Below are 22,433 nucleotides of genomic sequence, written 5' to 3' on the forward strand. Positions count from 1 at the left end.
ATGGAGATTGGGTCCTGGAGTTCGAGCAGCTCAACAGTATTAGATGAGATTGAGCCCTCAGTTTCCTTTGACATGGATGCAGATAGAGGGGGAAATGTTTTCAAAAGTGTTTAAGGGACATAGTAGCCAAAGTCCATTTTCAAAAGTGACTTTTAAGTCCAAGTCTCACTGAAAATCGCTTTCACTCCTAATTGCTTAAGTTACTATTGAAAATGGAACTTAGGCCCCTCAGTCATTTAAACTCTTTTGAAAATTTTACCCAAGTGCTTATTCACATTTATAGTAAGACCCCTTTACATTGCCTTAATTTAAATGATAATCCAGTTCATTTAAAGATAATTACAGCGTATGTAATCTTTTATCTCTGTTTAAATGAAATTAAGGCAAGCACAAATAAGCCAATCATAACAGATTTTTATGTTTCATATCTAGTTTTATCACAAAAAAACAAAATCAAGCATTATTTTTCCTTTATGATCATTAAATAATGGTACTAGATTGCCAAACATATTTAGGTATCCTTTTTTGAAAATATTTTTTGGAAAAATGAATAATTTGATGGATGAAAATATTTGATAATGAAATATTAATAAATTTTTCAATAATAAAAATAAAAGAATGATATTCCCACTAGTCATGTCTTCCAATATTTATTACACAGATGTTGTCTGACTGCAATTTTGGGAAATGAATGGAAAGAATGCATATACAGCTTTTTGACTGGTAATCATTTGAGGGACATTTTACAATGTCAAGAAAGGTGGAAAGCAGAGTGTTCAAGGGAACACTGGAGACTGATATATGAACAAGGTATATTTGTATCCAGAGATACTAAACAAAAGATGACACAGAGCATAGATCACTTCAAAGCAAATGAATATGATGTATATTCTATTTCAGAGACATGTCAAAAGAGTCTGGGGAACTTTGTGCATTTGATTTGAAAACGCAGGAAGATTGCAATATTATTGTCAGAAGTTATCCAGTATAAGCAAGATTCAGTGGAAGGGTTGGGACCCCATTAGCCAAAAAGTCCTGTCCATTGCTGGATCAAAAAGGCCAGTTTAAAAGCCCTTTCTTTATCTGTTGGTCTCTGGAAAACCCAGTTTGAACCAGTCTTGAACAAGCCTCCTCCGGGGGTGCTACCTCCTAAGAGGTGTTTACAATCTGAGTAATTCACCTTTGTTATCCCCTACTGTTAGTTCCTGGTACAGCTGGGGCAACTCTCCCCCTGGAATTGCATACAATCCCTGACCCAGAGTGACACACAAACCATTCATACACTTCATACAATATGGTTCCAAAGATGCTGCATGAGGTGGAAATATGTCACAATTACTACTATTAAAGAATAACAAATAAGAATTACTAAAAACATTTATGTTATGTCACCCATATTTTCAGGAATTTACAACAGCCTGCAAAGAAAATGTTTTGGAGTAGTATTGTCAGTAGCAAGAATACACAGAATGAGAGGAAAAGAAATATGTACCTTCAATGTAAAAAAGATAAAAAAAAACATACTAGATGGTATTATTTATCAACTCAGAGGTCATCAGCGACATGGAGAATGACATGAAGTCATATTTAACCTTAAATTTGATACAAGTTTCAATTGTAAATATAATAATTTGTTAGTGTTTATAGTGCAGTCGTTATAAGAGACAGTTACTCACCCTTTATAGTGCAGTAACTGTGCCTCTTCGAGATGTCTCTCCCTACAGGTGCTCCACTCTAGGTGCACTTGCACCCCATGCACTTCAGATTGGAGATGTTAGGTAGCAGTGTCCTTTTGGCTTGTGCATGCGCCCCCTGCAGCCTCACACCCTGCACTGCGGCTAAATAGAGCTGTGGGGGTGAACCAACCTCAGTTCTTCTCTAATGTGGAGCCCATTGTGAAGAACCCCAAGGCAGAGGGGAGGAGGCCGTGTAGCACAGCACCCATAGGAGCACTCATCTGGAAGAACCATAGTTACTGCACAGGTAGAGTAAACTTCTCATCTTCTTTGCATAGTGTCCCTATGGGTGTTCCACTCTAGGTGACTATCTAGCAGTAGTCTCCATGGAGAGGTGTGGATAGATCAGTAGAGCCAAATATGGCATCAGAATCTGAGGCACGAGTGACTGCATAGTGTTCAGCAAATGTATGAATGGACGTCCAAGTCACGGCTCTACATATTTCCGTGACAGGAATGTTCTTAAGAAAAGCTATTGAAGCAGAGAGGGATCTCATGGAGTAAGTTAATACTCTGGGGAGGCTGAAGATCATGACACTAATAGCAGCAGGTAATGCAGCCAGATATCCATCTAGAGAGTCTTTGCTTGGAAATTGGAGAACCTTTAGTTCTGTCCGCAATGGAGAGAAATAATCTGGGAGGTTTCCTAATGGGCTCATTCCTGTCTCAGCAAAAGGGTAATAACCTCCTGACATTGAGTGTATGTAATGTCACATTGTGTGGCTTAGGGAAGAAAACTGGAAGGTCGATAGGTTGATTCATGTACAAGTGGGAGATACATTTGGAAGGAACTGGGGATGCAGTTGCAGCATGACCTTATTCTTAAAGAAAACGGCAAAGGGGAGGTATGCCATCAGAGCCCCTATCTCACCCACTCTTCGAGAAGTAATGGCTACTAGAAATGTAGTTTTCAAGACAGGTGTAGAAGGGAACAGGTGGCCAAAAGTTCAAAGGGATGCCTTTTAAGACATCAGAGTACCAAACTGAGGTCCCATGTTTCCAGCACATAAATATGTTCTCGTGTGACGATCCATAATTGCACATATGCAAGATTCTTCATGTGACCAAAATCTAATCCACCAGAATGCTCATGAACAGCAAATCAATGTGGTTCATGCATGCTGTTAAATCGATTTAACTGTTCTGTAGGGTCCCCCCAAACACAAATCTGCAATTTTGAAGGACATAATTTGTTAGAATTTGGCAAATAAATAAAAATGTTTAAAAATTATTTTAAGAAGAAGTGAGCATGAAAGGGGCCCAATCCTGCTCTCTTTACTCTGGGAAAACTTCCATTGACGTCAATGAAAGCTTTGCATAAATAAGGAGGAAAAAATATTTCTTAGGTAACACCATTATATGCTGCACAAGCTGTCTCCTGACCCTCCCTCTCTCTATAGGCTCAGAGCATAGCCACTCTGACCGCAGATAGCTGATGGTAGAATCATAGACTGTTATATAGCAGTTGGGTTCCAGGTGAATTATGATGTCAAGTATCAGGGGGTAACCGTGTTAGTCTGTATCTACAAAAACAACAAGGAGTCTGGTGGCACCTTAAAGACTAACAGATTTATTTGGGCATAAGCTTTTGTGGGTAAAAACCTCACTTCTTCGGATGCATTCGAAGAAGTGAGGTTTTTACCCACGAAAGCTTATGCCCAAATAAATCTGTTAGTCTTTAAGGTGCCACCAGACTCCTTGTTGTTTTTTTAGGTGAATTATGAGGTGCACAGGGGTCAACTCTCATCTCCCCACACAGTGTCAGACTGGCTAACATTTCAAACCAGCACAATCTCACCTCCTTCTGAGCATCTAAGAGTCCCAACCATAGAGTAGCCAGTGTGTACTTAGATTAGGACAGTCTGAAGTTCCCCTCATTGACAGTAAGAGATCTCTGTGGCCAGGGGCAACTCCAGGCACCAGCGCACCAAGCGCCTGCCTGGGGCAGCAAGCCACGGGGGGTGGCCTGCCAGTCACTGTGGGGGCGGCAGTCAGGGAGCCTTCGGCATCGTGCCTGAAGGTGGTCCACCGGTCCTGAGGATTCGGCGGCAATTCGGCAGCGGGTACGCTGAATCCGCAGGACTGGCGGACCTCCCGCAGGCATGCCACCGAATCCGCATTACCAGCCAGACCTCCTGTAGGCATGCCGCCTAAAGCTGCCTGACTGCCGTGCTTGGGGCAGCAAAATACATAGAGCCGCCCCTGTCCGTGGTACATAGGATTTGGCCCCAGTGTTTTGATAAAGATTAATGAAACCAAAGATATAATACAACAGGGTTAATCCCCCAAGATGCATAAAGCTACTGCTTTCAAGGCATGTTCCTCATTTTACAAATCAAACTGACTCAATAACAGCTGCAACGTGTAAGAAAGCAACTAAGCGATCTTCTGTAACAAGTTTCTGAAACAGACATTTGAGCCCATTTTTCAAAAGTGACCTCTAATTTGGGGGCGTATCAATGTTTGAGTGCCCAACTTTTGACTCTACAGCCTGATTTAGAACTATCGGACATCCCTCTGAAAAATCAGTGCCTAAACGTCTGTCCTCATGAGACAAACTACTTTTCCTCCACCAAGATTATCCTCTGTGGCCACCAAAATCACAAACCTCCATGCAAGATAAACATGAACAGGGCAGTCGTTTGGGCCCCAATTCAGGAGAGCACTTACGCATTTAAAGTTAAAAGGCTGTTTTCCTGACTCAGGGCCTTAGCCATTAGTACTCTAATCTATAATCTCACAGCACCAGACATTTCCACATTTTGCTTAACATTATCCCAGGGTTGAACAGCAGACTCTTAACCTCACAAATAACACCACATACATTAATTAGCAAGTTTTAATAGAGAACGTATTACATCCACATTAATGAACCATTCATTTATGGTGATTAACATTATTGCACTTCATACCAAATTAATTAATACCAATTAGCCACTTAATTTTAAAATGAGACAATTACTCTCTCTTTCCAGAACTATTTCTCCAGCTCAGAGCTGGATTGCTGGAACAATACAGGAACAAAGCCAGCCTGTATACCCAGCAGGAGATACGTACTCTGTAGATAAAAAATGTTAGGCTCTGTTAACACACATTTTTGTGCATATTTTACAGCATTGCTTTTGACATTAGAACTAGACATTTTAACTAAAGGGGATAACAAAAATCAAAGGTAGATGAATACACTCAAAAACCTATTTATTTTAGTAACTTCATATTGCTTTACATCAACTTATCTATGTTAGCACAAGTTGAGTAGAGGCTGCCAGATTTCATTCAAGAGTGTCCAACTTGTTGATATTTTCCAGTCTGGACACAGAAATGGTGCAAAACCTGTAGGTAGGTTGAGTATATTCCCTTATCTCTCCAAATCTGTGGTGTCTGAGTCTTTAATAATCACAAGATTAATTTTGCCCGCCTCAGAATGTTACTTAGAATAACATTTATCGCAGCCTCTTCAGATACTGATTGGTTGGTGCTATGACATCATTATGTGTCCTAATATAAAAGAAAGCACCTCTTGACATTTATTTATGACACCAAGTCCCACATGTTTGGCCTTGACTTAGGCAAGTAAGGTACTTAGAGACACAGCCAGAGGGCAGCCAACTGTTGAGTTTTGGTACATATAAACTTTATACCCAGAACCATAATTATACTAACATTTTTAATAGTGCTTTCTAAGTTCAAAGCACTGAACAGACATTAACTAATTAAAACATCACTGCTCCCATGGGAGGCAGGTGGGTAAATAGTATTATCCTCATTTTACATATGGGGAAATGGACACAGGTGAAGTGGCTTGATAAAGACCACAGAATGACTCGGAGGCAAAACCAGCATTAGAATCTCATTCAGATCATCTAAATTGCATTTGTGGAACCCAATCCCAAGCAACAATATCCGAGGTGAAATATTTTTAAAACCTCCAGACACAATTAAGAACAATTGTTTTCTCTCTTCACCTCATTGTGCCATTTATGTGTTCATTCAATTCATAGAATCATAGGGTTGGAAGGAACCTCAGGAGGTCATCTAGTCCAACCCCCTGCTCAAAGCAGGACCAATTCCCAACTAAATCATCCCAGCCAGGGCTTTGTCAAGCCTGACCTTAAAAACCTCTAAGGAAGGAGATTAATTAATTTTCTCTATAAACCCTTAAGATGAGGCTTACACTTAGGCCTGGTCTACACTGGAGGGGGGGAACACACAATTTAAGTTATGCAACTTCACTATGTGAATAATGCAGCTGAAGTCAATGTACTTAGATCTACTTACCGCGGTATCTTCACTGTGGTAAGTCGATGGCTGACGCTTTCCCGTCGATTCTGCCTGTGCCTCTCGCCCTGGTGGAGTACTGGAGTCGACGGGAGAGCGCTCGGTGGTCGATTTATCATGTCTAGACTAGACGTGATAAATAGACCCTCATTGGATCAATCTCTGCCTGTCGATCCAGCGGATAATGTAGACAAGCCCTTACTTATTCACAGTAACAGTTCTGGTAATATCAATGACTGACGACAGCCATAATTAATAGTAAGATGCATAACCGCACTGTGCTCTGCTAAAAATGCTTTTATTATTATTATTATCACCATCATTGTGAGTCAGTTAAATCATTAATATTTCCATAGTAAAGGATTTAGATTACTTTACATTGACTAAACCCGAGTGAATGCCCATTAGTTCTTAAGGATCAATGCAGCAGCCATTATTACATTATAAATACTAACTACACAAATGGAACACTTCCTCAGCTCTGATCACTTTGGGCGCAAAACCCATTTGAGTCAATAGGAATCTTTCCACTGACTTCAATGGCCTTTGCATCAAGCTCCTATTGCACAAGGCATGAAGGGCCTGACCCAGCATCCACCAAACTCAGCAGAAAGACTCCACTGACTTTCATAGGGCTTTGGATCAGACCCAATGACCTATACCTTTGCCAGAATATAATTTAGGCTTCGTGCCTCACAGTGAAAACCTTCAAGTAGGAACATGGTAGTATCCCTTTAAATAGTTTGTTAGCCATCTAGTGACGCTCACTGTTCTATGTTGTTGAAGCTGCCAGGAAGTACAGACCGTTCCAGATATTTTTGTGATGCCTCTGAGACATTATCCAGAGGAAAGTCATTAATCAGCTCTCAGATGTAATTTGTAACATGCTGCACATTTAGTGCTGGTAGTATTGATAGTAATACATTTATAATTTTTTCCTAAATGAGCAGTTTACTGAAAGTCCCAGTGGCTGCAGATTCCTTTTAGTTTCGCTTGGCCTCTCCAGTCACAAACTTTTACAGCCTGTGAACCCCTTTCACTAAAATGTCAAGTCTCGCAAACCCCCTCCTAAAAATGAATATTTCCAGGGATTTTCTCCTTTACCTGAGTATAAATTATAAAAACAGTGATCTTGGAAATATAAAATTTGTTTTTATGACATGCTTATTACACACTATTTATTATTATTTATCATTACAGTATTTTTATTACATTATGAAAACGGCAACACTCTTCCAAGATCTCACTTTTGTAGCTTGTATCACTTTGAATAAGCCTGTTATAAGACAAGGCTCATATGTTTCATCAAGGAGTATCAGATGTGAAACAGCATGAAGATATTTAAGAAGCTAACTCAAAGAGTTCCTCCTACACAAGCATTCAGGTCTTGAGCAGTCCAGGCAAACAACGCACATTACAACAAAGCTTAAACTTGTTCTTCATAATAATTTTAAAAATAATACTAGCTGCCTATTTAATTTTAAAAAAGCAAAAAATATCCACCTCCCTTTCCATTTCTTATAAGGAGTCTTGAAGTTTAAATCTCCTCAGTGTGATAAATATGCTTGCTTTGATCTGCTTAGCTCTTGGAAGCAAAACCTGTAGGTAGGTTGGCTCTGGGCTGCTGGCCCTGTGCCGGGGTCCCTAGGGCCAGCTCTGTCCGCCATTAGGGAATTTTTTCCCCGAGAACCCCGTGTAACATTTCGTGAACCCCCAGGGGTTCACGAACCCCAGTTTGGGAACCACTGATCTAGAGTTACTATTCAACACGATTGTAAAACATAGCTCCTGAACAGACAACTACCCAAGACCTTAGTGAGTTTCTTTTGGGTTTGGTTAAGATCTGCATTTTGGTATTCAAATAGCTGGATGCATATATGGATTTTTATTGCCTTATTTTTTGTGTCAGTTTGTTAGCAAAAGATAGAATTTGAAGTTGCACATCAGTGGGCTAGTTCCTAATAGCAAATGGCAGTATTTTGCCACTGGCTGTTTAGAGAAATTCAGTATCTTAACAGAAGATACCGTCTATCTTATCACTTCTTCAGCCACAAATTTAATTACATTGATACTGTCAGGAGGAGTAGGAATTAATAATTAATTAAACCTGACTAAGGATTCAGGTCTTTTTAGCCTGTGTATTTTGTTTCAAGATCATTTATGCTTCAGTAAGAAGGTAATCTTTTTCTTTAACATCAATATTTTTTGTCCTTACTGACACAAACAGCCCAAATTAAAGTGGCACTGTCATTCCTGGACACTCTGATTGTCAAAACACGGCACAATCAGAGTGCCCGCAAAATTGTGAGCATACCCAGCAAATATAAAAAGAAGGAAAGATGGGTTTGTGGGGAAAGAACAGGACTGATAGTCAGGTGTCCTGGAGTTTATTCACAATTCTGCCACAAGCTTCCCTGTTTGACTTTGGGTAAGACTCTCTCTAGGTGAAATTCACCTATCCTAAGAGAAAGACCGTGTAATTGGACTTTGACTAGATGACTAAGCCAAGTTGAGGGTAGAATTTACCCCCTCAACCCATGTGACAGACAACAGTTCTGTAGGCTGAAGCCGCTCGTCCACATAAACATATGAGTTTGGGCTACTAGATTCACATAAACACAGAGCCAAAAGCCCATCTATAAACCTACCCAATGTCCCCCTCCAAGCTGGCTTATTAAGGCTGATGCAGAAGGGTAAGGCAGTGTGAAGGATCTTGTGCAGGGCCCTCTCTGCCTCATTCACCTCATCTGCAAAATGAGGACGATAATAATGATCTACCACACAGTGGTGGTCTGATTCTCAGTTCATTAACAAGTCTAAACCCATTTGATTTCCTTAAATAGAATGCACTACACAAGCTCAACACAGCTTCAGTAACACAGGAAAAAACTTGCATTTGCCCATGCAGTAATTGCAGTCATTTTCCCTTTTCTGGTACTTACACATAAGGGCCTGATCTAAAGCCCATTGGCGTCCCATTGACTTCAATGGGTTTTGGATCAGGCCCATAAATACCAGGTTCTATGCACAAACTCATGTGTATGTCTGCAAATGTGGGGTTGTGTGGCTATAAGAGGGCTGCATACAGAACCTGTGTTGTGTTCTCTAGTGTGCATACATCTCCGCTCTCAGAACTGAGTGTTCAACAGCAACCTCCAAAATGAGGAGCAAAGTCACAAATTGTATACAGATCATTTTTCAAATGCACTACATTTACAGAAAGGCAGGTATGATGGAATACACCCCTGTATTCACTCCCTGTACACTATAGTAATAATGTTTGTACAATAAACTCATAATTTGCTAGTCGGTATTGTCCCGATAAAATATGTGTGGCAATATTGTATGTGAAGTTATAAGATTCCCTTGTATGATATTAACAGCACATGTTCCAAACCCCACAGCCCTGTCCAGGCAGAAGTCAGGTTTATCCTAAACAAAGGAAAAAATGTGTGCTTGCCTTAATTTGCATTTAAGCAGCAAAGAGGGTCATCAAGCAGGGAGGAAAAACAAAGGAAGTTCAAACAGGTGAAAAAACCCCCACCAGAGAATGTCCTACATTGATTCTTTGTCTCCTGGGTCTCAGCTGGAAATGTTTTTCAAGAGGAGGACTGAACCTATAAGAAAAGAGGGACAAACCTCCCAAGGCTCCCCTCTCACTCTCTCTCTGCCCACCTCATTCTCTACAGCTGAGAAGACAAAAGGAAACAACCATCTGACTCGGGGGGGGGGAGGGGAAATCCTGACCTGAGAGTTTGGTCAGTAAGCTGCTGGAGCATGTGGTGAGAATGTTTGCTTTGTAACTAAGATAGTTTCTTAAGCAGACCCTAGTAAATGTTTTCATCTTTATTTTTCTTGTACCCATTTCTAACCTTTATGCCTCATAGCTTTTAAGTGAGTATAAAATAATCTCTTTGTAATTAATAAACTTGCTTTACTGTTTTATCTAATCCGGTATGTTTAAATTGAAGTGTCCGAGTAACTAATTAAGATAATAAAATGGCATATTAGTCCCTTAAAGAAATAACAGACTTAATATATTTGTACTGTCCAAGAGAGGGCTGGGCAGTAAAGGACCTACATTTCTGGGGAAAGATCCACGATTGCGGGTGTGTTGGGGTCACTCTTCAGTATAGCCAAGACTGGTGAGAGCCGGGGATAGCTGCCAGGCTGCAGTTACACACAGACACTCAGGGTGTGGCTTGCCTGCTGGAAGGCTGTTTGTGCGCAGCCCAGCTGGGAGCTGCTACAGCAAGGCATTGTAAAGCACCACAAGGTCGCAGGGCAGGGGTGACACAGCCCTCCACTAGTCTGAATTATAATCCTGGTATGTCACAGAGGGTCAAACTATAGTTAGGTTCTTGGCGTAATTTTTGCTATCAACACCATTTCCCACAAGCCGCAGGAAAGGAACAGGGGACAGAGGGTGGGGTAGAAGGAAAGTATGGTGCACAGCTCTATTTATGCAGCAGATACAATAAAAACTGTGTGTCCCATTTGTTCTTGCACTGGTGGATTTCAAAAACCCAAGACCATCACATTAGAGAGGGACGATCCCCTCCTTCCCCTAGTTCATTTGACATTGTCAAAAAAAGTCACTCTCTCATTGGCTGCTGCTTGAGTTTTTTTATGATGTTTCACCCGTAAGCACAGCTGACACCTCATTATTAGCAGGGGGGGAAAAATTATCCTAGTAAACTAAATGGTAGGAGAAAAAAAAGTTAGGGATTGGGGGAGATAACAGAGGCAGCCTTCAGAGTTGGGGGAAAGAGAGGCAGGGGCCAGAAGGAAAAAGTGACCATTTTAAACTGTTCCCTCCCCACAAAGCTGCCTATTCAACACCATCTGTGGCCTTCTTGCCTCTTTTAACTCACCATATTGTAATCACTACGGTCTAGCCCTCCGCTGGTGTAGATCAGTATAGCTCCACTGAAATCAGTGGAAATACTCCCATGCTTAGCGTTAAGCATTTGCTTAAGTACTTCACTGGGCACTAGCAGGTTATTTGTGTGCATCTGAGGTAACTTGGCCTTGCTCCTCCAAGTGCACCAATAGCCTATTAGTGCAAACCCAGTTGTGACTTATTAGGATATTATTTACCCTTGAGAATGCCACCTGAAATATTCATAGGCATTAACGCACAGACACACGCATCTGCATGTACAAACCATTTATCTTTTATGTGGTGACATGTGTCAAAGGCAGGTATTTGATAAGGCCTCTCCATCCTGCATTTGGGTTCTCACATTGGTACCAAACCATTCATAAAATGGAAATATACATGGGAAAGTGGTAATGCGAGCATCCAAAAATATAGGATAAAACAATCTTATTAGGGTGCCCATGTTTGAAACATGGGCTGGAGAAGGGTTTTTTGTTCCTTGGCTATAAATGTGTGCACTGCAGAGAATGTTTAAGAGTGTCTGTTAGAGTGTATGAAAGTGTGCACGGGGTGACTTTTGAAGGTCCTAAGCGATGAAAATAAAATTATGCTCTGCTTATATAAATGACTCAGAACAGTAAATTATTAGTTGTTATTTTATAGAGTGATGTCACTGGCAACACAATCTGTCAAAGAAAGTAAAGCAGCAATTGCAGAAGTAACTAATATTGCATCTCACCTTCACCGCAGGGACCTTCATTCAATTTACATTAAGTAAGATGTTATACTTTGGAAATGTTCCAGGGCTTTATCTTTCAATGTACCAGTCCAATGAAACATTTCTTTTCTCCTTCACCGGTGCTTATTATGAATATTTAATGTATCAAAATGAGCTGAAAGCTAACACTGTGCATCTGTTCTCTAGCATTCCATCCATCTATTGACATCAAGGCTTCAGTCCCAAAATATGACATTTAACTATATTGCTATGTAAATACAACCATGTCAACTGATGTTTCATAAGTAAAATATATGCATGGCAAAAGCCAAGCATGACTTGAATAGATGAAAAAGTCTTCTTCCAGCTATAGAATTAAATTCTTGTTTCAGCAACTGATGTCAATTCCCCATGGCAGCCTGTGTATTTGTCTTTTATCATCTAATTGAATTAACACCCATTTCCTTTTACTTATCCCCAGATACTTGTCCAAAATGATCTAAAGGTGGCATTCCACATTTACAGGAAGGAGGGGAAATATCTAAACTAAGGCTAGGTCTACACTACTCGCCTGAATCGGCGGGTAGAAATCGATCTCTCGGGGATCGAATTATCGCGTCTCGTCAGGACGCGACAATCGATCCCTGAATCGATGCGCTTACTCCACCAGCGGAGGTAGGAGTAAGCGCCATCGACGGGGAGCCACGGAGGTTGATTTTGCCGCCGTCCTCACAGCGGGGTAAGTCGGCTCCGATACGTCGAATTCGGCTACGCTATTCGCGTAGCTGAATTTGCGTATCTTAAATCGACCCCCCCCCGTAGTGAAGACCTGCCCTAAGGGTACGTCTACACTACCCACCGGATCAGCGGGTAGTGATTGATCTATCGGGGATCGATTTATCACGTCTAGTGCAGACGCGATAAATTGATCCCCGATCGCTCTGCCGTCGACTCCACAACTCCGCCATGGTGACAGATGGAAGCGGGGTCAACGGGGGAGCGGCAGCCATCGATCCCACACCGCGAGGACGTGAAGTAAGTGATTCTAAGTCGATCTAAGATATGTTGACTTCAGCTATGCTATTCTTGTAGCTGAGATTGCATATCTTAGATCGATTCCCCCCACCACAGTGTAGACCAGGCCTAAGGTATCAATTTGCTAGTTAACTTCAGAGTCCTTGGCAATCTGCTGTGTGACTATGCTTTCCTTTAATGTAATTTGGCTGCAGTAGTACTGGCATCCCAAAACTTGAACATAATGTTTTGATTTGCTGTGATGGACTTTAGTATTTTGCAGTCTGAATATTGCTAAGAGGTGATTTAAAATTGGAAGGAAAGTAACACCCCTCTATGTGTATTTCTTGTGCCTGGAAAAACCCATGAGCATCAGAGCATTGTAAATTGCCAACTCTTTGGTTTGGCTATAATAATCTGACTGGGGGGGGTGAGGGGGCTGTGAACCTTTTCAGCATCAGAATTAAACTTTGCAACATTCTCTAGTGCAATAGTATGTCATGAACTGTGAAAAAGAAAGGCAAAGTAACTGCTGTAATGAATGCTCACTAGTCTTTAGTGTTGTCATGTGTCAAATGGGAGATCCGGATTAGATTCTCTGGGTGAAAGGTTGGCCCCATTGAAGTTTTGCCACTGATTCATGTGGGTGAGGATTTCACCCTCCATTACTGTCTCCCTCTCTCTATGATCTGAATAGACAAGTTGGGTTATACTTCACGCATCACCATGTTGGGAAACTAAGGTTGCAACTTGACTGTCCCAGTTAAAACATGGTTCTGCCTTGGAGTATACATGAGACAATCTTGTTTTAACAATGCCACTAAACTCCACTACTACCCTTTTCTGTCCAACACTGTACCATAATTTGGTGACACAGATAAAACATGATTAGGTCCCAACCCACTATGGGGCAGAACTATGTTTTAAGCATGTTAGGGACAATAACACTCTAACCAGGTGCCCTCCTGGTTGCTGTTGTAGTATAGATGAACCCTTCATTTCAGTCAGCACTTGCAGAGGAACCACGTTTGAAAATCTTGCTATATTGGGTTCACACATAGTAGGAGTGGGCTAAAACCAGGTTGAAACAGATTTTTCATCTCACTTTTCCAGTTCACTAGGAGTCTAGATCTGAAACGCACGAATAAAAATGGTTCTACCGTGGTCCACGTTGACCCTAGAAACTTTGGTAGAACTTGTTTCAGTGGGAACAGTGTTTAAAATGACACTGTCAGTTAAGTATCATGGATCACCTCACTTTGGCTACTTCCCACCTCTTCAGTAGCACCTCACTTTGGCTACTTCCCACCTCTTCAGTAGCACAAGCTGCTGGAAAGATGGCTTAACTTGCTACCTGGGCATTCCCCTTGCATAAGCTTTGTTAAATATAAAACAAAACCCCAAACACTTAAACACACTTGTACATAAATTTTGTCCACAGTGTCCCTATTTTTTTTAAATTTGGGGATGGATGAATACAGAGCACAAGGTAATTGTTGTGTATTCCTCAAAGAAAGTGATTCAGCAGTTTTAAAATGAAATCAATAAAAACAGACATCCTCCTGGATGCAGTCCACCTCAGACTGACACCACCTATTTCCATATGAGAGTACTGCCAAATGCACAGCAGCTTGTGCAGCCGTGTAGTTTGTGGGGGTCACTGACCACATTTTAGCTTGGCTGTGTCTGTAGTGTTTACAAAGGAGTGGTCATATATTTAACGCTGCACATTTACTGTAGAGAGCTTGAGTCAGACACAGCTGGCTATATTACTGAGACAATTGATGTTTGAAAGAGCTAAGAAGTCTACCAATTACTCTGAAAGGTCAGCTCTCAGCCCCTGGGGTTGCACATTAGATGTGCCACATCTGTAAAAATGGGAATTGAGAAATCGGACATTGTGGACAAAACTGCAATTTTAACCTTTAATGTTTTTTCATCTTTAATACCAAAATTCAGTTAGATAACTGCAAATTGCAAGTCTCAGTAGATAGTTTTTGAATGTCTTTCTTCCCTTGTTTTCTTAATACGGCCTATTAGGACACATTACAGACCATTAGGGATAGGTAGTTTGTAGCTAGACTCCCTGGAGTTAGAGAGGATTGTTTTTTCTTGTTGCATGAGACATATGATTCGTAGCATAGAGTTAAAGCATCTCTCTAACAAAACATACAGAAGAAATTGAAGATGTATTGACAAATGCAATTCAATCCCCGGACACCATGGAGAACGTTGCCAGAAACAAACCAGGAGAGGTTACAGTATGAATAGTTAGGAGATCTGAGCGGGGAGATGGCCTTGGGATGCAGCCATTTGGCAGGCGGTACTGGAGCACTTATTACAGAGCAGAGAGGATGTGCTCAGTCTCTAGAGGAGTATGTGACAAACACCTGTCTTCATGTCAGCAATTGGCAGCTTCTGTGTATAGGACATTTGCAATAGTCCCAAATGTAATCAACCCAAGAACGGCCATACTGGGTCAGACCAATGGTCCATCTAGCCCAGTACCCTGTCTTCCAACAGTGGCCAATGTCAGTTGCTTCAGAGGGAATGAACAGAACAGGGCAATTATCAAGTGATCCATCCCCTGTCATCCAGTACCAGCATCTAGCAGTCAGAGGCTTAGGGACACCCAGGGCACAGGGTTGCATCACTGACCATCTTGTCCAATAGCCATTGATGGACTTATCCTCCATGAACTTATCTAGTTCTTTTTTGAACTGTTAGCATCTTGGCCTTCACAACATCCTCTGGCAAGGAGTTCCACAGGCTGACTCTGCACTGTGTGAAGTATTTCCTTTTGTTTGTTTTAAACCTGTTGCCTATTAATTTCATTGTGTGATTCCTGTTCTTGTGTTTTCACTTCCTTATTCACTTTCTCCACACCATTCATGATTTTATAGACCTGTATCAGATCCTCTCTTAGTCGTCTCTTTTCCAAGATGAACAGTTCCAGTCTTTTTAATCTCTCCTCACATGGAAGCTGTTCCACACCCGTAATCATTTTTGTTGCCCTTCTCTGTATCTTTTCCACTTCTAATATATCTTTTTTGAGAAGGGGTGACCAGAACTACATGCAATATTCAAGATGTGGGCATACCATGGATTTATATAGTGGTATTATGATATTTACAGTTTTATTATCTATCCCTTTAAGGGTTCCTAACATCCCTTGAGCAGATGTTTTCAAAGAATTATCCACAATGACTCCAAGATCTCTTTCTTGATAGGGTCTAAATTAGCTGTTATCAATCATTTTATATGTATAGTTGGGACTGATAGAGGAGCGAGCCCAGGGATAGGGCTGCAGATAAAGAGATGTTTCAGAGGGCACTGAAAGAGGCCCCTGTTGGACTTGTAGCACCGGAAGGAGTTTGCTTTTTATTTCACAAGCGGACTGAGAGAGACTCGGACGGAGGGCTGAAGTGCTGAATTCTCACTGCAAGGCAGAGAGAAAGGGCAGGCACACAAGCTCTGCCAAGGGGAGGTGCTTGCAAGAGGTGAGTGCCACCCCATTACACACACCCCCAAGTGATTTCCCTAACTTCTAAAATGAGCTCCTATTTGTAATCTGTAATTAATAATAAAGTATTCTCACTAGTGTTATGCTTTTGCTAAGGTTAACACAGTATTTCATTGCCAGCCAGCTGTTTTCTACTACTTGCAAGCATGACAGTAAGTAATATATTTGCATAAGGAGTCATCCTTGGAGTAAATCAATTAATTATTCTTTCATCGGTGGACATCTGCTATTTCAGCATAGGATAATTAGATGTACTGCTATCATTTACCTCATGGTCCGTAGCGATAGGATTAAGCAACCAGCGTTTGGCATAGTATGCATCTGTTTTTACTAGCTTCCCATTCTTGCCCCTAGTTGAATTTTTATATGTTCTCCATCAATAATAGCTATTATGAGCTGCTTTCACCAAGTTACAATTATTTGCAAGAGCTCATCTGCATGTAAAAAACAGAAGCAAGAGGTTGTCCTGTTTCTTAAGGGCACGCGTTGTGATTCTACTTACTAGCACTGTTGGTAAAAAGCTGGGCATATAAAAGCTTATACAGAACAAATGCATGTGCATATTTGCAACAATTTGTCTTTGAACCTATTGACGCTCAGCACCTAATTTCTTGGTTTTTAGCACACAGAGGAACTTCTGTAATCTTCTGCTTTGCACAGTACCAAATCTCAGGGCTTTTATAAGAAGATTTGACACACAGTTACCCCGGGGGTAGAACATGGCAGCCAGCATGTGCACAGCACACCATAGCCAAGTGAGGAGAGGAAAAATTTTGGCTGAGGTCACTGACACAACTCCATCCTCTCACCAAAAGTACCAAGAGACCTTTCAAATATCCCAAGAACTTTGTGGGGGGGTTTTCAGATTCCAAACCCCGCTTTTTAAGATCCAAAACTCTACCACACACAGTAAGTTACTACATAGGGTAACCAATGCCTCTGCCTCAGAAGTATGATGAGCTGAATTGACATTGCTGGGATCTGAACCTGTAGTTCCAAGGCAACTAGGTATTCTAGAAATGAAGCTTAGATCACTAAGCTATCATCCATCCAGCAACAGGTATGAGTGCCCATGAAGTCACCTTGTGGTAGGTGGGCCAGAGAAGAACAGAAAATTATCAACTCAGATGGAAGTGACTACGGCTGGTCTGGGTTGACATACACTGATCCTATGCAGAGAGCCAGATCCAGGGGTGATGATGTACAGGGACGGCTTTAGGACCTGCAGGGCCCAATTCGAATACCCGGCGGCGGTCTGGCGGCGGCACTGAAGGACCCCTTGCCGCTGAAATGCCGCCGAAGACCCAGAGCGGACTGCCGCTGGGTGAGTAAAAAAAATTTTAAATTTAAAAAGGCGCCTAAGGCGCGGGGCCCTCTTAGCGCAGGGCCCGATTCCGGGGAATCGGCCTAAAGCTGGCCCTGATGATGTAGCATCTCCAGAAAGGGAACACTTGAGGGCTGAGGTAAGTGAGGCTGCATAATCACTGTATGGTCTCAAAAGCATCAGCTTGCTTTCTTTGAGCCATTTAGCAGGATGTAATAAAAAGAACAGCAAAAAGAAAAGAAATTGCTACTCTAACAGTAGTCCAATAAAATTTCAGGACACAAGGCAGTATGGGGTCCACGTTGGGAGCACTGCATAGCTCCACCAGCTTTGGTTAATGGTTGGGAAGCTCAGCTCAGGCCTCACCAAAACGTAACCTCCTAGCAGCCCAGCTCTTCAATGGATGGACTCCTCTTTTGAAAACAAACAACAACAACAAAAATCACTGAAGGTTTGACCCATGGTTAACTAGACACATGATTCGCAAATGAAAGTCAGGAGATCTAAGGTTAGAAATTGAAGCATGGAAACTATGATCCTAGGACCTGATCCTGCAGCTCTATGTAGCCCAGTGTTTTTCTCTGTAGTTAAGAAATAAAGAATAAATGCCTGATAGCGGGATGAGACTATATGCAGGCCAAACTCCCTTAGAATTCAGTATGAATTTTGCCTGCACAGAAGTGCAAGATTATAGGCCCTATCGTACATTTTCCCCTCATTTAACACTTTGTCCATTTTAGCTATTAATTGCTCACAATTTAGTACTGTTTTCACTGGGCTGAACAGATCAGTGTCGCCCACTGATGTGCTCAAGCCCAAATATGTTGTTGGCTCATTTTGAACTTTCAGTCACTTGAGCTCAATGGGCTGATCCACAATTAACTGTTATTTTTAGAGCACTGGGGCTGCACAAAGTCATGTAATTACAAGACACTGTGGCATGTGGCATTTTTCTAAGAATATGCTTTGCAAATATTTGTTTACCCATGTTTTTAAAGTCCTGAGGTTTGAAATACAAAGAACAAGCTACGAAGTGAGTTTATGCCACATTCATGCAAGGCTCTTAGTCCTTCAGTTACGCCTACGTTTCCGCCCCCACCCAGACACACTCATAGTACAGTAACTTACTCCTGGGGGAATTCTGCACCAAAAAATTAAATTCTGCACATAATATTTTAAAATTCTGCATATTTTATTTGTCAAAATAACACTACCTAATCACGCCAGTTTCAATTATTTTGGTAATTTATTTCAAAATACCAGTCAGCAACTATGTCTGTAATAATACAGACAAACACACAAAATTCCCCCAGGAGTAGAGTTAAACCCCTATGACAACCCAGTTCCTGTTTCTCTGCCTCTTTGTCCCCAGCCACCAGAGCCCAGACGGTGGGCCAGACACACATACACCCTATACCCCAGAGCCCAGCCATGGGGCCCCCCAGCCCAGACACTTACACCCCCTACCTCCCAGAGCCCAGGGATCCAGAGGGAGAAACAGCCTGATGCTAGATCCCAGGCTTATGTGGAGTTTCCTGCACACCACCTCCTTCCTTCAGGACATTCCAGAAACTGCAGCTACCCGGAACCCACCAACTCCATTTCCCTCCCCCCGACAATGTCTTCTATTTATGAGCTGGGCTCTGCCGGGTCCAGCAGCCTCTAGTGGTGACCAGCAGCACTGCGCAGAACATTAATTTCTGCACAAATTCTGCATTGTGCAGTGGTGCAGAATTCCCCCAGGAGTATGCAATATCATTAGTCCCCTGACGCTGGATCCTCTCCCTCTTCCCTTTGGAGCTATGTGACAGAATGAGTCTATTCTGTTTTGTCAATTCATCTAAAGTTTGACTATATTGCCTTAATGTGGTACTTGTGCATGTGAAAATCCTTCACTGAAAGCCCCCCAAAATGAAGTCCTCCGTCCACAGAATACATACAGCATAGGGAGGGCAGACTTCCCACACATGGCCCTCCTATTATACTTCAAACCTGACACAGAGGGACCATATGTAGGGACAAGAAGCCTGTTCCTATCTGTGGGATTGTGCAGTAGGGCCAGTACAAGGCTGTGCACCCACTTAAGTAAATGGGACTTAAGTGGTGCAAGGACTTTGTGCTGGCCCTTCTACTGAGTGGTGAATTTCACTCTCTCTCTATCCATTAAATCTTACACTTCTCTTGTGAAGCTATTAACAAAGGATGTCAATTACAGCCCACTAGAGTGGCAATCTTTTGTGATGAGGGCACCTATCCACTGAGCACTCGACTGAAACCTCTAAATTCGGTTTGCATAGGCCACTGGACATCCATTAGACAGCAACAAAGTTTGGTCCCCTCTGGATTTGAACCAGCAAGATAAAAGTGAAGTAAAACTATTTTCACAATCATTTATCAAACCAAGAGATTCACCAGAAAACATGGCATCTGCTAGCAACTCCATAAAAGAAGAAAGAAAAGAGCAGACCAAATACACTGGTATATTTTTGTATAGCAGATACTACAGGCCAGACCCCCACCTGGTGTAAATCAACGCATCTCCATCAGGCTTTACAAATACAAGGCAATCTCTGCCGAACGTATAACAAGAAAACTTTATTGAAAATGGCATGATTGTATTAGCTACGGGAATATCACTCTCGTGGATTATGATGCTATCTAAACCCATGGCTTTGTGTGCATGTGCGTGTCGTCTTTTGTCTGAGCCCTTAACACCTGCAATCCTTTATGATATGCCTGGATAGTAAGAGAATGAGGTTTGTTCTGCTGTCCTTGGCCAAAACTTTCTATTCCTCCAATTATCAGGACTTCTGAGTTGTATGTTATAAGTCACTGATCAGCAGAGGACTGGAGAGAAAGGATAAGAGTACGCTCATACTCCCCTGACAACGGTTTGGGGACCTCCTGGGGGATTCTGACCCACAGCTTGAGAACCGCTGCTCCAAACCATGATCTGGCTTCCTATCCTGCTACCTTCCAGGCAGTAGAGAGATTTTTTTTCCTTCTTATGGATAAGAATGTAACTGTAACTTAATGAGGGAGGAGGGTCAAAAAAATAAAAGAAATATTTCAGTGGAGACCCCCAAATCAGCTTGTTCATATCTCCCTCTCCAACCACTGTCTCTTGCTGCTATCATTTCCCTGAAATATATACAGTCTGCATGCTAACAGTAAAGTGTCCGCTGGAATACTCTTGAACCATGTGCTGCACTTAAATCCAGTCCAAAAAGCAGTGGAATATTCTGCCTTTTTTACGTGCTAAGAACAGAAGACGCCAATGTACTGATGGAAATTTTGTGTGTGTGAAAAACGTCATCTGCTTAGTTCAACACTGGCTGCAAGAAATGCTGAACTTATTCAAACATTGACTTTTTGGGCTCCCTCCACAAGAGAGATTGGGAAAGAATTCTAACGCTTTTCAGAATACTTGGTCAAGACGCAGAAAGGAAGGGGGGAGCATTAGAAGCTGCCAGCTGGGTTCACTGCTTGCAAAGGTTAGAAAACCCGTAGTCCACCAAATTTGCAAGGCGGTATTCCTCTGTTCTTTTCATACGGGATGACCTTTGGCAATGGGACTATTAAATGGCCAGAAGATTTCAATTGATGCACAGCAGACCCCAGACACAATAGACAAAAAACTTTCTTCTCCCCAGGGCCCTTTTCTAAAACCTTTTCAAGAGTTTATTATTTTTCCTTTGCAGCATGTTAGTTCTTATGGAGAGTGCACTGTCAATTTAGCAACATTGATTGTACATCACTTGTATCAAGTGTTATTACAAAAATTGGTAAGTTTGTGGTCTCTGCTACACGTAGAATTGAGATTTAATTAGGAAACTAATGTATGCTAATAAATACAAGATTATTGGATGCCTGCACTTTACTCCTTTTTCATAATAGATATTGTATCTTTAGATTGTTGACAATACTTTATAAATGTATTAAAATCACTTGGTACTAATTTTGTGTACTGTATAGCGATTACTTTCATAATCAACAAGTACTTAAAATATTTACTGCCTTGTTAAATCTAATGAGTTAACCTCACTTTCCTTAATAGCTAACTCGGTTTTACAAAATGTATTAACTGGGGTATAAAAATATACTAGGCAGCTATTAAACCTTAATAAATACTGTATACTTAAAAATCAGCTGCCATTTTCTCTCAATGGCAGCACTTCCTCCAGTTGCCAACAGGAAGCGCTGTGGGTGAATAAGCCAATTCGGCATCCACATGGAGACTAAGTGAGCAGCAGCAGAAATTGGAGACCTGAAATTGAGATGCTTTTTCGCTCTGGATATCACATTGAGAAGAACTCAGGATATCCTTACTCACATTGAGTGGTCCCTTCCCCCACAGGTAGCCTCAATGATTTCAGTGGGACTAATCATGGTATAATGTAGCATTCAGTGATATCATGATCTGCCTCGCTGGAAAATATTCAGCTTGTTTGGACTGCATACTTGCAACCACCTTTGACTGGAAAGCCATCTGGGCTAGCTGGAAGTCCATCCACATTATAACCCGAAAACAAAAGTGTCTTACAGCAGTGCTATTGTAACCCACTGTCACCTGATCTACAGAGGACAGAACTCTGCTACAGCTTCCAGCTAGGAGACTTAGTCCTTTAGCTCAAGCTGTGGTTTAGCTGTGCAGGTCCCAGGACGAACATGATTATGCTATGGGGAAGAAAAACCCAAAACTCTGCAAGTAAAATACAGGCTGTGTTTGTTGTATGGGCTGCAAAGTTGATACACTCACCTGGATGGGATTGTACAGTTCCTGGAGCGGGCTTCTTGACCCCTTCCGACAACAGATGTCCATTCCAAATGGATTTCTACGTATTACTACAGGATAAAATGGAAATTAATACAGGTTAACAAAGGCTGAATTAAAACAAACAAACAAACAAACAGAACACAGAATACATATATTGAGGAGAGGGATTTCCAGAAATACC

At 41.6% G+C, this 22,433-nt stretch overlaps 1 protein-coding gene across 2 annotated transcripts in view; it reads right to left on the reverse strand.

The window, feature by feature from the left end:
- CHST11 (carbohydrate sulfotransferase 11) overlaps positions 1-22,433 on the reverse strand; it is a 245,420-nt gene that overhangs the window by 108,639 nt on the left and 114,348 nt on the right. For both annotated transcript variants that reach the window (XM_054033019.1, XM_054033012.1), the window contains exon 2: positions 22,235-22,320. In XM_054033019.1, the coding sequence (XP_053888994.1) occupies positions 22,235-22,320 (86 nt within the window). The remainder of the gene's footprint in view (positions 1-22,234; positions 22,321-22,433) is intronic.

This window comes from Malaclemys terrapin, chromosome 1, assembly GCF_027887155.1.
Source record: "Malaclemys terrapin pileata isolate rMalTer1 chromosome 1, rMalTer1.hap1, whole genome shotgun sequence".
In the NCBI taxonomy this organism is placed as follows: domain Eukaryota; kingdom Metazoa; phylum Chordata; order Testudines; family Emydidae; genus Malaclemys; species Malaclemys terrapin.